At 42.8% G+C, this 15,232-nt stretch overlaps 1 protein-coding gene across 9 annotated transcripts in view; it reads right to left on the reverse strand.

The window, feature by feature from the left end:
• Window positions 1-15,232, reverse strand: part of cep135 (centrosomal protein 135) — an 80,249-nt gene that overhangs the window by 64,845 nt on the left and 172 nt on the right. For 6 of the 9 annotated variants that reach the window (XR_013547196.1, XM_078398425.1, XM_078398432.1 and 3 more), the window contains exons 1-4: window positions 14,784-14,873; window positions 4,685-4,832; window positions 1,999-2,195; window positions 772-939 (exon numbers count right to left, since the gene is read on the reverse strand). Coding sequence is in view for 8 of the 9 variants with exons in the window: in XM_078398425.1 (XP_078254551.1) it covers window positions 772-939; window positions 1,999-2,195; window positions 4,685-4,797 (478 nt within the window). In the remaining variant the exon portion in view is untranslated. Of the gene's footprint in view, window positions 1-771; window positions 940-1,998; window positions 2,196-4,684; window positions 4,833-14,783; window positions 14,874-15,187; window positions 15,224-15,232 lie in introns of those variants that run through there. The other 3 variants (XM_078398410.1, XM_078398421.1, XM_078398402.1) reach the window with 3 other exon arrangements.

The following is a 15,232-nucleotide window of genomic DNA, read 5'->3' on the forward strand; positions in this document are numbered from 1 at the left end:
CTACCAGCTGCGCCACAGTGCCACCCTTTTTCATTTATTTACCATTATTAAAATAGCTATGTTAATGCACATGAATGGTATCTGGGTGATATATATCTGAGACTACATCACCACTTTTAGAAAAGAGAAAAAAACATTTTCCCTACTCCTATTCTTGATTGGAATACGTGGCAGGCCATATCACATTCAGGTTTGTTCTGTTAGTTAGCAAGATCATGGCATGTTTTAAATTAACCAGTCAACAACAAAATAGTAGTAAAGCTCAAGATAGTTGGGTCAGCAGCATCTGAGAATGAGGAATTTTCCATTATTTTCTGTCTTTACTTGCAAATCAAATGCTCTTTACCATGAAATGTATTGCGGAAATAAAATTCTGATAAGAATCAACCACTCCCCACCAACTCCACCTAAGACAGTTGGCTATAAACTGTTTCCTGACTGTACCACGCTTCATTGAAGGAAAATGAAGGTCCAAACGTTTGCAGAGGTCTATCAAAGTGCAGATAACAGATATGTAATAATTTAGTGGAGGCAGCATTTTAACTTTCCTTCTCCTGTACATACCAGAACTTACATAAGGACATGACACATGCAAAACAATCTAATATAAATTTCACGTTACATTTTGCTGTTTACAGCCATAATTCTAGTTCATAACAGTTAGTACATGATACCACGGCCTAGCAACGCATTGATACATACTAAATTATTGAAAACGTATCACAGACGTTCTTTGAAAATCATGAAAACTGAAAATAGCAGTAACGTTACCTGGTGTTTGTACGACTGCTTGTAGATTTTTCTCTTGTAACTGCTGAATCTTTTCAGTCTTTGCTTTACTCTCCTTCTCTAGAGATCGTACTTTGTGTACATACTGGTTATTTAAGAACTTCAAATCTGCAGTGTCATGCTCCAATTTTCTAATGGTGTATTTTAAATCTTTAATACAGAGGAAAGATCATTTAAACAAAAAACGAGGAGAAATGACATGAAAATTTGCAATCGTTTTATAAGCATTTTAACCTTACAGATCTTTAAAAAAGTCAATTAATCTGGGACGATCACACAAGAACATGAAACTGGCTACCATGACAGGAAATGAAGTACAAGGCTTTTTTACACCTTGAAACGTCATGAATGCTTCCCGAACATGCGACTCTGTAAATGTGAAGTCTAAAATAAAACACCAAATATCTAGATCACTCCAGGTCTACGTTGTTTTTATGAGTGGGTTTACACACTGGATATAGTCAAGCCCATGAACCAGGTTGCATTATTTGCACGCCAAAGTTAAAATGCACATGAACCATGCGTAAATGTTTCTTATAAACATCATTCAGCTGAAAACCACAAATAGAATTATTGTCACTGAACTAACAATGTTTTAAATGGTAACACAAGGCAATTGACTAAATCTAAATTGTGATAAATATATATGCAAAAATGTACAGCTCTTATTCACAAAATGCTGGAGTAACTCAGCAGGTCAGGCAGCATCTCGGGAGAGAAGGAATGAGAAGGATCTCCCGAGATGCTGCCTGACCTGCTGAGTTACTCCAGCATTTTGTGAATAAAAACCTTTGATTTGTACCAGCATCTGCAGTTATCTTTTTAATGTACAGCTCTTACTGCATATCATGAATTCCTGCATAACATGCCAGCTCTACTTAAGTAACTTATATTTAGCAGGCATGCTTTCTGTTGTTATTCCCATAGGAACAAGATGCAGACAGACCTCACCACCCTAGTGTTTCTGGACAGATAGCAATGAGTTATAATATGCACATATATTTAAATAACTGCTTTCAACATAAGTGGTTGATGGAATTTAATGGAGAAATGTGAGGTGTTTCATTTTGGGAAATTTAACGGGCAGGACCTACACAGCGAATTGTAGGGCTCTGGGGAGTGTTGTGGACACATCAGATTTACGCGCTATGAAAACAGTAATATTGGTAAATACTTTGAGAATTTGCCCAAGCTAAATTTGCAGCCCACCAACACCTTTGATCTGTTGATCTGATTCCTCTTTTAATCTCAGTAATTCCTGATGCAGTTTGTTGTTCTCCTGGACAAGACGTGCATTCTCAGTTCTATATGGCTCAAGTACAGAGTCCAAGTTCCTGCTCTCTTTTTCTGTTTTTCCAGATGATAGCTTGGCATTGCGAAGGCTTTCTGTAGTGTGCACCAAATCACTGTAACATAATAGCACATTTACATAATGTTACACACTGATGGAAATATTCCCCGATTCAATCCACTGTACCAACTTTTACCGTAGCAGGATGTAAACATTTCTCACTGTGATGCTAAATGACTAATCACTTACTCAGAAACAGTTCTAAACTCTCTAGGAGGAAACAACCTGTGGTGTCAATCTCTCAGAATCTTTCATACTTCACTATACTAATTACTATTCCTCCAAACTCCAGCAAGTACAGGTCTAAAGAATTTCTCTTCATAGGGTGTAGTGTAAGGGTTATATAGACAATTTCAGCTAAAATGTAAAATGGAGTTATCAGCTAAATTAGCAGCTTGCATTCCAAGCCCTTCGAATACAAGTGTAGGAAAGAAAACTGCAGATGCTGTTTTAAATCGAAGGTAGACACAAAATACTGGAGTAACTCAGCGGGTCAGGCAGCATCTCTGGAGAGAAGGAATGGATGACGTTTCGGTCGAGACCCTTCTTCAGACTGATGTCAGGGGATGGGGGGACAAAGATAGGATGTAGTAGGGGACAGGAAGACGGGTGGGAGAACTGAAAAGGGGAGGGGATAGAGAGGGAAAGCAGGGACTATCTGAAGTTAGAGAAGTCAATGTTGATACCGCTGGGGTGTAAACTACCCAAGTGAAATATGAGGTGCTGCTCCTCCAATTTGCGCTGGACCTTACTCTGGCAATGGAAGAGGCCCAGGACAGAAAGGTCAGATTGGGAATGGGAGGGGGAAGTTAAAGTGCTGAGTCACCAGAAAATCAGGTTGGTTAAGATGGACTGAGCGGAGGTGTTCAGTGAAACGATCGCCGAGCCTGCGCTTGGTCTCGCCGATGTAAAGAAGTTGACACCTGAAACAGCGGATACAGTAGATGAGGTTGGAGGAGGTGCAGATGAACCGAAAACAATTCAAATGCACTATCTCCCAGAATTGACCTTGCATCTGTCCATGTCTGGGAACTTACAATGCCTGAGAAATCATACCATTCTATGGGAAAGCGTAGCTTTAGTGTACAAAACACAATAGCAACAGTTGGGCGGACCATGTACGACCCTCTGCCGCTAGTAGTGCAGAAACGTTGCAGACAAGGAGGTCTTTTAATTGGCTTGGGGAGGGGGCAGTGGCAGTCTGCTCAGATTAGAAATGCCATAAAGGATGGTGTTGGGCGCCCTTTCGAGGAGTGAGCCCCAGCCAAGCACCGTGGCGCGAACGGTGCCAGGTGATCAAGAACAGGAACATCCTGCGACGTGCTGTACTGTTTGTGCGAGTGCGTACGGAGATACGCGAGTGTATGTATGAAACATTCTGCACCATGCTCTGCTGTGTACTCGGGGTTTGCGAGTGCTTATAGGGATATTCGGGGATACGTTGAGTGTATGTGACTTATTTGGTTGTGTAATAAAATACTTAGTGAATCAAACTCTGTTGTCTGAATCTGGTGATTTATCGAACACAACATAGGGAAAACTTCTCATCCCAGCAATCAGTCCGATAAACCTAAACCTCACATTTCCTCAGGAACAATATTCTCCAATACTTGCAAAGATCATGTGATGTCATGAGGTACCCTGAGGTAAAAGAACATAAACAAAGCCATCTCTAGAATAAGAAAGTTGAAACAGATATATTAGAAAAGGCCAAGTTCTACAGAAAACGTGTAGTTGCAGAAATTCAGGAAAGCATTCTACGGCTCTAAAAAGACATAAGATTCAACATCAATCAGTCAGAATGACAAAAAACCATAAAGAGGTACAAGATGAAGCAGAAAAGATACCTGCACCATCCCAGATAAAAGATTTCTAGAAAAACTTGCTTGTCGAAATCATACATGTACGAAGCAGGATCTTTAAACATAAATCACTCTGCAAACCCTTGTTTCAGATTCAGAAGTTGGATACTCACTAGCTCCTTAAATGTTAGAAATATAAATTACCTCCCAACACCATAATTCCATTCTGATCACCTCCTCTTTCTTCTAATGAGACAATTCCCAGCCAAAAACCTCAACTCTCGCCTTTCTTTTTCCCTTTCTACGTTTCATCCTCTTCCCACTCACTGCCATTTTTCTTACACTTCCCTGCTACAATTCTCACCACTACCTCTGCATCTCCCACGACTATCCTGTCCCTTTTTAGTCTTTCCTCAACTAAAATGTTTTTGTGCTTACTATCAAGGGATATGGGGAGAAAGCAGGAATGGGGGTACTGATTTTGGATGATCAACCATATCATATTGAATGATCACCCATGATCACAGTGAATGGCAGTGCTGACTCAAAGGGCTGAATAGCCAATTCCTGCACCTATTGTCTATTGAAAGGCGGTGCTGGCTCAAAGGACCGAATGGCCTACTCCTGCACCTATTTTCTATGTTTCTATGTTTACTAATATTTGTTGTAATATTTTTTTCTCCGTGGAATGAAGCTGAGAAATATGTAATGTAAAAAGGTACAAATACTTTAAAAAAAATACCTGAAAAGCTTTTCCACCAGGGGGAGTGTGTCTATCCCGAGGGGCTGCCTGTATCCAAGTTGATCCAAACGCTTTCGTAGGTTTACAAACTTTCGCTCTGAAGTGGTGGTCATGTCGAAACGTTTCACTGGAAATTCATGTAAATTTCCTGGATGTAAGACGTATAAGGTAACAGTGACAAAAACAGGTGGTGGAAAAACATTACAGTAATATGAACCTCATGGAAGAATTCCATACTGGTGTGAGGTATAGTAAGTAGAGACACTACATTCTCCATGTTCCAGCCATAGAAAGAATTAACAAATTACAGTAAGACCATGACATTGAACTTGCCACAATGGGAAAAGTCGACAGAACAATAGGTGAGTCTAGAACACTGGAGCAGCAGAAATCTTAAAATATGGCTCAGGATAAATTTTTGTGTCGTGAAATGCTTTCAAAGCACTTGACAAATATTCTCACTTTGTCTGGTAATAAGTTTTTGAAGCTCATCCTCCGATTTATGTAGAACTTTAAGAGTACGTTATCAGATTATTTCCCTAATGGGCAGCTCCCCTTGAATACTTTACCTTAAATCTATGCCTCAACCTTTTGACCTCTCTGTTAAGGTATGTTTCCATTCTTTCTGGCTTCATACATAATTTCCAAACTTACATTTAAATTACACATTGCCAGTCCTGATAACATGCTTGTAAGTCTCTTCTATTCTCTCTCCAGAGTTAACAAATCTTGTAATATGATCATTATAACTGGATGCTGTACTCAAGCTGCTGTCTGGTGTTTTATGCACTATATATTGACGATTCTTGCAAGACCCCACAGATCTTACTTTTTATGTCTTATTCGATAAAAGTCTGTCCTGCTACCTTCAAGAATCTATGAACATACACCCCAAAGCTCTTTTTCAAAATAATTTATCATGTATTATGTATCTGGCATACGTTCTGCAAAATTTATTACCACATGTCTAGATTGAATTCTTTGCATCATCTTTCCTTCCCTCAAACCGACCCAGTGATCGCTTCCTATGGTCTGCAACTCTCATCCTTGAACCGACACTACCAATTTCATTAACACTCAAATTTCTTAACTCTGCCCTTGTATAATAGGACAGAAAGCTGCCTACCTAGGTTTGTCCATATTACAAATATATTCTGCATTGCAAATAGCACAATAGAAACATATTGATAGATCAATAATTCAAAGTTGTAGCAAATGCAATTCAATACAAGCAGAAATGAAATTAGAAAGAACTTTATAAACGATGAAAAGCTGAAAACAGTGGATGATGGAGATAACTTGCACATGCATAGGTCATTACAATATGGACAAGAATACAAAGAGGTACAGGTTATACTGTGGCCATACAGTGCAGGTTACACATCACCTGTCTAATTTACGGTTCTATTAACCTCAGGAGATACAAGGAACTGCCGATGCTAATTTACAAAACCTTTGGGTTTTCTAACAAGATACTCTGAATATTTACATTCGCATACAATAAATTATGTAATTCACATTATCTAGATGCAATTATTGTAGGTCTCTGTGTTCCTTCTATCAAATAAATACTCTAACGTTTCGAGTAAAGTAAATGAAGATAATGATAAATGTCAGCAGAGCAGAGAGCAGAAAAACAGGCCCTTCAGTCTAACTCATCCATATTGTCCAAGTTGTCTATCCACGCCAGTATTATTTGCCTGTTTTTGGCCCATATTTCTCTAAACCTATTTTATACAGTTACCTGTCTGAATGTCTTTTAAATTACGTGATTATACCCATCTCCATAGCTTCTACTGACAGTTTGTTTCACATACCCACCACTCTCTGAGCAAAATGCTGCCCCTCAGGTCCCTTTTAACTCTTTCCCCACTTACTTTAAATCTATGCCCTCTAATTTTATACTCCTCCAGCCGGTGACCATCCACCATGTATATGCTTCTCATGGATTTACAATAAGATTACCCTCCACAGGTTTCTACATTCCAGGGAGAAAATCCCAGCCTCTCCTTAGAACTGAAGCTCTCCAGACCTGGTAACATCCTTGTGAATCTTTTCCATGTCATTTTCAGCCTAAGGACATCCTTCCTATAGCTGGATGACCAGAACTGCGCGCAATACTCCGTGTGGTCTCACCAATGAATAAAACAGTTACAAGATGACATTTCAACTCCAAGACTCATGCGCACTGAACAATGAAGGCAAATGTCTTGTTCACCACCCCTTCTACCCATGTTGCCACTTTCAGGGAATTGTGCACCTGTACTCCGATGTTTCTGTTTTATAACACTGCCCAGGGACCTGCCATTTGCTGTGCAAGCCCAGCCCTGGACTAACTTACTACAATGCAACACCTCACACTTGTCCAAGTTAAATTCCATTTGCCACTCCTTGGCTCACTTCCCCAGTTCATTTACATCTTGTTATGATCGTCGATAACCTTCTGCACTGTCGACTCACCATTACACTGCCAACCTCAGTGTATTTTACAAATATACTAACCATGTTAACAACACTGGGTATTGAGTATAGAGTTGGGATATGTTAAAGTTGTATAGAATGCTGGCAAGGTGACATTTGGTGTACTGTGTTCAGTTTTAGTACTCTGAAGGATATCATTAAGCTGGAACGAGTGCAGAGAAGATGCAAGCTTGTTGCCAGAATTATAGAGGCTGAGCTAGAGGGCAGGCTCAGACTTTATTCCTTCGTGCGCAGGAGGATGAGGGAGATCTTATAGAGGTGTATAATATCATGATAGGAATCGATAGGGTGAATACACAAAATCTTTTACCCAGAGCAGAGGAAACAGATTTGATAAAGAGAACTCGAGGTAAAGGAACCGTTTGGAGGTAGTGATCATAATATCTGCAATTTGAGAAGGAGAAGGTTAAATCGGAAGTGTCAGTGATGCAGTTGAACAAAGGCATGAGAGGAGTTGGCCAAGGTAGACTGGAAAGGGATCCTAGCAGGAATGACGGTGGAACAGCAATGGCAGGAATTTCTGGGCATAATCTGGAAGACACAGGATCATTTCATTCCAAAAAGGAAGAAAGATTTTAAGGGGAGTAGGAGGCAACCGTGGCTGACAAGAGAAGTTAGACAATAGACAATAGGTGCAAGAGTAGGCCATTCAGCCCTTCGAGCCAGCACCGCCATTCAATGCGATCATGGCTGATCACTCTCAATTAGTACCCTGTTCCTGCCTTCTCCCCATACCCCCTCACTCCGCTATCCTTAAGAGCTCTATCCAGCTCTCTCTTGAAAGCATCCAACGAACTGGCCTCCACTGCCTTCTGAGGCAGAGAATTCCACACCTTCACCACTCTCTGACTGAAAAAGTTCTTCCTCATCTCCGTTCTAAATGGCCTACCCCTTATTCTTAAACTGTGGCCCCTTGTTCTGGACTCCCCCAACATTGGGAACATGTTTCCTGCCTCTAATGTGTCCAATCCCCTAATTATCTTATATGTTTCAATAAGATCCCCCCTCATCCTTCTAAATTCCAGTGTATACAAGCCCAATCGCTCCAGCCTTTCAACATACGACAGTCCCGCCATTCCGGGAATTAACCTAGTGAACCTACGCTGCACGCCCTCCATAGCAAGAATATCCTTCCTCAAATTTGGAGACCAAAACTGCACACAGTACTCCAGGTGCGGTCTCACCAGGGCCCGGTACAACTGTAGAAGGATCTCTTTGCTCCTATACTCAACTCCTCTTGTTACGAAGGCCAACATTCCATTGGCTTTCTTCACTGCCTGCTGTACCTGCATGCTTCCTTTCATTGACTGATGCACTAGGACACCCAGATCTCGTTGAACTCCCCCTCCTCCTAACTTGACACCATTCAGATAATAATCTGCCTTTCTATTCTTACTTCCAAAGTGAATAACCTCACACTTATCTACATTAAACTGCATCTGCCATGTATCCGCCCACTCACACAACCTGTCCAAGTCACCCTGCAGCCTTATTGCATCTTCCTCACAATTCACACTACCCCCCAGCTTAGTATCATCTGCAAATTTGCTAATGGTACTTTTAATCCCTTCGTCTAAGTCATTAATGTATATCGTAAATAGCTGGGGTCCCAGCACCGAACCTTGCGGTACCCCACTGGTCACTGCCTGCCATTCCGAAAGGGACCCATTTATCCCCACTCTTTGCTTTCTGTCTGTCAACCAATTTTCTATCCATGTCAGTACCCTACCCCCAATACCATGTGCCCTAATTTTGCCCACTAATCTCCTATGTGGGACCTTGTCGAAGGCTTTCTGAAAGTCGAGGTACACCACATCCACTGACTCTCCCCTGTCAATTTTCCTAGTTATATCCTCAAAAAATTCCAGTAGATTTGTCAAGCATGATTTCCCCTTCGTAAATCCATGCTGACTCGGAATGATCCCGTTACTGCTATCCAAATGCTCAGCAATTTCGTCTTTTATAATTGACTCCAGCATCTTCCCCACCACTGATGTCAGACTAACTGGTCTATAATTACCTGTTTTCTCTCTCCCTCCTTTCTGGAATAAAACTAAAAGAAAAGATGTATAACACAGCAAAGAGTAGCCGGAAGCCAGAGGATTGGGAAACTTTCATAGCACAACAGAAGGTAACAAAACAGGCAATACGGGCTGAAAAGATGAAGTACGAGGGGAAGCTGGCCAAGAATATAGAGGACAGTAAAAACTTCTTTAGATATGTTAAGAGAAAAAGAGTAACAAAGTCAAATGTGGGTCCCTTGAAGGCAGACACGGGTGAAATTATTATGGGTAACAAGGAAATGGCAGAAGAGTTGAACAGGTACTTCGAATCTGTCTTCACTAAGGAAGACACAAACAATCTCCCAGATGTACTGGAGGACAGAGGATCTAGGGGGGTAGAGGAACTGAAAGAAATTTTCATTAGGCGAGAAATAGTATTGGTAGACTAATGGGACTGAAGGATGATAAATCCCCTGGGCCTGATGGTCTGCATCTCAGGGTCTTCAGGGAGGTGGCTCTAGAAATAGTGGACACATTGGTGATCATTTTCCAATGTTCAATAGATTCAGGATCAGTTCCTGTGGATTGGAGGATAACTAATGTTATCCCACTTTTCAAGAAAAGAGCGAGAGAGAAAACGGGGAATTGCAGACCAGTTAACCTGACTTCAGTGGTGGGAAAGATGCTGGAGTCAATTATTAAAGAGGTAATAATGGTGCATTTGATAGCAGTAAAAGGATATGTCCAAGTCAGCATGGATTTATGAAAGGGAAATCATGCTTGACTAATCTGGAATTTTTTGAGGATATGACAAGTAAAATGGATGAAGGGGAGCCAGTGGATGTAGTGTATCCAGACTTTCAGAAAGCCTTTGATAAGGTCACACACGGGGGATTGGTGACTAAAATTAGAGCACATGGTATTGGGGGTAGGGTGTTGACATGGATAGAAAATTGGTTGGCAGACAGGAAGCAAAGGGTAGGAGTAAACGGGTCCTTTTCAGAATGGCAGGCAGTGGCGAGTGGAGTGCCGCAAGGCTCGGTCAGGGCCGCAACTGTTTACCATATATATTATTGATTTGGAAGAGGGAATTAGAAGCAACACTAGCAAGTTTGCGGATGACACAAAGCTGGGTTGCAGTGTAAACTGTGAAGAGGATGTTAGGAGGTTGCAGGGTGACCTGAACAGGTTGAGTGAGTGAGCAGATGCATTGCAGATGCAGTACAATATAGATAAATGTGAGGTTATCCACTTTGGCGGCAAAAACAAGGAGGCAAATTATTATCTCAATGGTGTTAGGTTAGGTAATGGGGAGGTGCAGCAAGACCTGGGTGTCCTTGTACACCAGTCACTGAAAGATGGCGTGCAGGTACAGCAGGCAGTGAAGAAAGCTAATGGTATGTTGGCCTTCATAACAAGAGGATTTCAGTATAGGAGTAAAGAGGTTCTTCTGCAGTTGTATAGGGCCCTGGTGAGACCACATCTGGAGTATTGTGTACAGTTCTGGTCTCCTAATTTGAGGAAGGACATCCTTGTAATTGAGGCAGTGCAGCATAGGTTCACGAGATTGATCCCTGGGATGGCGGGACTGTCATATGAGGAAAGATTGAAAAGACTAGGCTTGTATTCACTGGAGTTTAGAAGGATGAGAGGGGATCTTATAGAAACATATAAAATTATAAAAGGACTGGACAAGCTAGATGCAGGAAAAATGTTCCCAATGTTGGGCGAGTTCAGAACCAGGGGCCACAGTAATTGGAATAAAGGGGAGGCCATTTAAAACTGAGGTGAGAAAAAAAGTTTTCACCCAGAGTTGTGAATTTGTGGAATTCTCTGCCGCAGTGGGCAGTGGAAACAAAATCACTGGATGGATTTAAGAGAGAGTTAGATAGAGCTCTAGGGGCTAGTGGAATCAAGGGATATGGGGAGAAGGCAGGCACGTGTTATTGATTGGGGACGATCAGCCATGATCACAATGAATGGTGGTGCTGGCTCGAAGGGCCGAATGGCCTCCTCCTGCAACTATTTTCTATGTTTCTATGTTTCTAAAAACCAGAGGACAAAGGTTTAAGCTGAGAGGGGCAAGATTTAATGGGAACCCGAGGGGCAACTTTATCACTCACAGGGTGGCGGGTATATGGAATGAGCTGCCATAGGAGGTGGTTGACAAAGGTACAATAGTAGCATGTAAAAGCTACTTAAGCTAGACACAAAAAGCTGGAGTAACTCAGCGGGTCAGGCAGCATCTCTGGAAAGAAGGAATGGGTGATGTGACAGATACATGGATACAAAAGGTTTAGACGAGGGATATAGGCCAAAAGTGGGCAATTTGGACCAGCTTAGATGGGGCAACTTGATCAGCAAGGACAATTGGGCCAAAGGGCCTGTTGTATGACTATAACAACACTGCCATCCAAATCGTTGATGTAGATGACAAACAGTAGACCCACCACTGGTCACAGGCCTCTAATCTCAATAACAACCATCTGAATAACTACACCCTCTGTGTCTTCCATCAAGCCAACTTTAGACCCCTGCTTTACAGAACTGAAAGTGACACAAGTGTATACTTATTCAAATCACTTTTTATTCTGCACAACTGCAGTTAAGTACAATTTCACTACTTCTTTGACCATAATTATATTAAAGTGAATCACTGAATAAAACGTCCATTATAATAGTGTGGAAACAGGCCCTTCAGCACAACTTACCCACACCGACCAACATGCCCCAACTACACTACTTCCACCTGCCTGTGTTTGGCCCATATCCTCTAAACCTGCCCTATCCATGCACCTATCTAAATGTTTCTTAACTGTGCAATAGTACCTGCCTCAACTACCTCTTCCGGCAGCTCATTCCATACACCCGCCACCCTTTGTGTGAAAAAGTCAACCCTCTGATTGCAATTAAATCTTCTCTCGCCTCACCTTAAACTGATGTTCTCTGGTTCTCGATTCCCCTACTCTGGGTAAGAGACTGTGCATCTTCCTGATCTATTCCTCTCATGATTTTGGACCTGATTTTGATACTTGCAAAAGTTTTCTGCACATCATAGAGAACTGTCTAGCTTTTGAACACTACCCTTACTCACTGCATGGGCCATTTCCAAAAAAACATTATTTTGCTGGGCCAATGATAGCAAGCTGGTGAATGGGCATTGATCTGAAACTGCCATTGCTTTTATCGCCATTGATCTGTATTCCGACAGGTTTTATTTCAGACTTTCAGTTTTGCGCTTCCATGATGGCATGCTGCCCTGAGGCGATGACTGTGAAGGTGTTCTTTATAATCGATTGGTTTAGCAGACCATTTAAGATAACATTAGGAGTTGTCCATCGGAAGCAAAATCAATTTTTAAATTTTCCATATTTACATCTGCTTCGCACTGCTGAAAGTAATATCTGTAAAATATTGTTAGAAGGGAGCAATGCAGCTGGTATACAAACACTTGCTTCTGTGTGACTGCAGCTGCCCCAACCATGGCATTTGTTTTTTCCAAATAGTTTGATGAAACAATTCAGCTTCTGTTCACTGAATTCCTGTGTCTGGCACTATTACACAATGGATGCAACACAAGTATGAAAGTAACAATGTGTGTTAATATTCAAAAATTGGTGGCAGTGCATTTAAGTGGTTTAGTGGCAGTAACGTACAAAATTATAAAAACACTATGAAAACACCAGACACAAAACGCTGGAGTAACTCAACGGGTCAGGCAGCATCTCCGGCGAAAAATAGGTGACATTTTGGATTGAGACCTTTCATCAGACTTTATCAAACCAGCATTTGCAGATCCTTCCTATTCATGTAAACATCACATTGCTTCTAATCACAGTTGAGCCAAAGATCTTGCACATATTCATTGATGAACTGCACAATAAAGCCTGTTGATGTCCTATGCTTCTTTCAATTACAGTTTAACTAATTTAAAATTCACACTTGTCCAGGTTAAATTTAACCTGCCATTTCATGTTACATTGTCAATCAGCCTATCTAGGATTTGGTCTAAAACATTTCTATATATCACAAACAGCAGAGGTCTTTGTGATCCCTTGTAACACTGCTGCTCACAGATTGGCAGTCAGAGAAACATCCCTCCACCATTAATTACACGAAAAGCTGGAGTAACTCAGGGAGTCAGGCAGCATCTTTGGAGAAAAGGAATAGGTGACGTTTCAGGTCGATACCCTTCTTCAGACTGAGTCAGGGGAGAGGGAAACGAGAGATATGAAAAGGTACATGGAACAAATACATTAAAGATATGCAAAAGAATAAATCAAAGCCAGCAACAATGGTCCATTGTTCACTGTGGAGAAGGCGATAACAGGTGATACAAACAGTGAAACTCAGCAGGACAACAGTGAAACTAGTACGATGACTAAGGTGTGGAAAGGGCGGAGAGAGAGGGGATGCAAGGGTTATTTGAAGTTAGAGAAATCAGTATCATAAGCTGCCCAAGCGAAATATGAGATGTTGTTCTTCCAATTTGTTGTTGGCGTCACTCTGACAATGAAGGAGTTCCTGGACAGAAAGGTCAGTGTGGGAATGGGAAGGGGAGTAAAGTGTTTGCCAACCAGGAGATCGTGTAGGCCAAGGCAGACTGAACAAAGGTATTCTGCGAAATGATCACCCAATCTATAGCAGTCCACTACTAGAACAGCGGATACAGTATACTGAGGAGGTGCAAGTGAACCTCGGCCTCATGTGAGAGGACTGTTGGCGTCCCTGGACACAGAGTCGAGGGGGGAGGTATCGGAACAGATGTTGCATATCCTGTGGTTGTTGGGGAAAGTACCTTGGAAGGGTTGGTTTAGGTGGGAAGGGGTGAGTTAAACAGGAAATTGCGGAGGGAACGGTCTCTGCGGAAAGTGGAGATGAGAAGATGTATGGGAGATGGGAAGCTGTATGGGAGATGGGATCCCTCCACCATTTTCCTGTCTTTCATAGCCAAGCCAATTTTGAATTCAATCGACCAAGTCTTCATATACACAGTACTTGTGCAAAAATAACCAATTGCGCGAAACAACAACTTAGTTTATTTGGATAGCTTTTGGCACCTCCAAACTACCCCCCCCCCCCCCCAAATAAACTGGATATCCGAATTTCTTCTGCCCATCCTCTAACTCATACCAGATCATTCTCAACCTCTTCTGACCAAATCGGCTTCTGGTCAAATAATTTTAGAACAAACCTTTTGACATTTCAAAATCCTTCCTGTAGCCATGGTTGCCAATGCCTGTGATCACCTCCAACCCATTTATATATCTGTGTAAGAAGGAACTGCTGATGCTGGACCGAAGATGGACAGAAAAAACTGGGGTATCTCACTCAGCGGGTCAGACAGCATCTCTGAATAAAACGAATAGGTGACATTTCGAGAGTAGGTGATGTTCAAGGGTCTCGGCCCTAAAGGTCAGCTATTCCTTTTCTCCAGCGATGCTGCTGCCTGACCCGCTGAGTAAGTGAGTGAGATACCCCAGCTATTACTGGTAGAGGGATGTTGCTCCGACTGTCTGTGAGCAACGTTGTTCCCCACGGATCAACACTGCCCAGCTTTTTGTGTTTGTCTTCCATTGATACATTTGCCAGCGCCATAAACACGACGTCTTTACATTGTATTGCTGGAGCCTCTTCGACTCCAGAAGCCCCGGCATTTCCTGCGGACGTCCGTCGGCCTGAGACTCACCCGGGCGGCTTTGGCTGCGACAGTGCGGCGCTTCTCTCTCCCCCCTCCCCTCGCTCCCCTGAGGCCCCGGACCCTCCCTCCCTCCCGGTCCTCCCGCGGGAGGGGAGCGGCGCTCACGGCGAGTTTCCAGCCGCCGCAGCCAAGGGCCGACAGCGAGCGGAGCGGAGTGAGGGCCGGAGCCCCGGGATAGACCCGCGGTCTCCCCCCCAACACCGCCCCGGGCCCGCGGCCGCGGTCTCCCCCCCCACAGCCCTGACCGGGGGAAAGAGGGTTCCCCTCCCCTCCCCGCCGCTCACCGGTCACCGACCCCTCGCCGCCCCGGTCACCGACCCCTCGCCGCCGCTGTCACCGGTCACCGACCCCTCGCCGCCCCGG

This window comes from Rhinoraja longicauda, chromosome 1, assembly GCF_053455715.1.
Source record: "Rhinoraja longicauda isolate Sanriku21f chromosome 1, sRhiLon1.1, whole genome shotgun sequence".
NCBI lineage: Eukaryota > Metazoa > Chordata > Chondrichthyes > Rajiformes > Arhynchobatidae > Rhinoraja > Rhinoraja longicauda.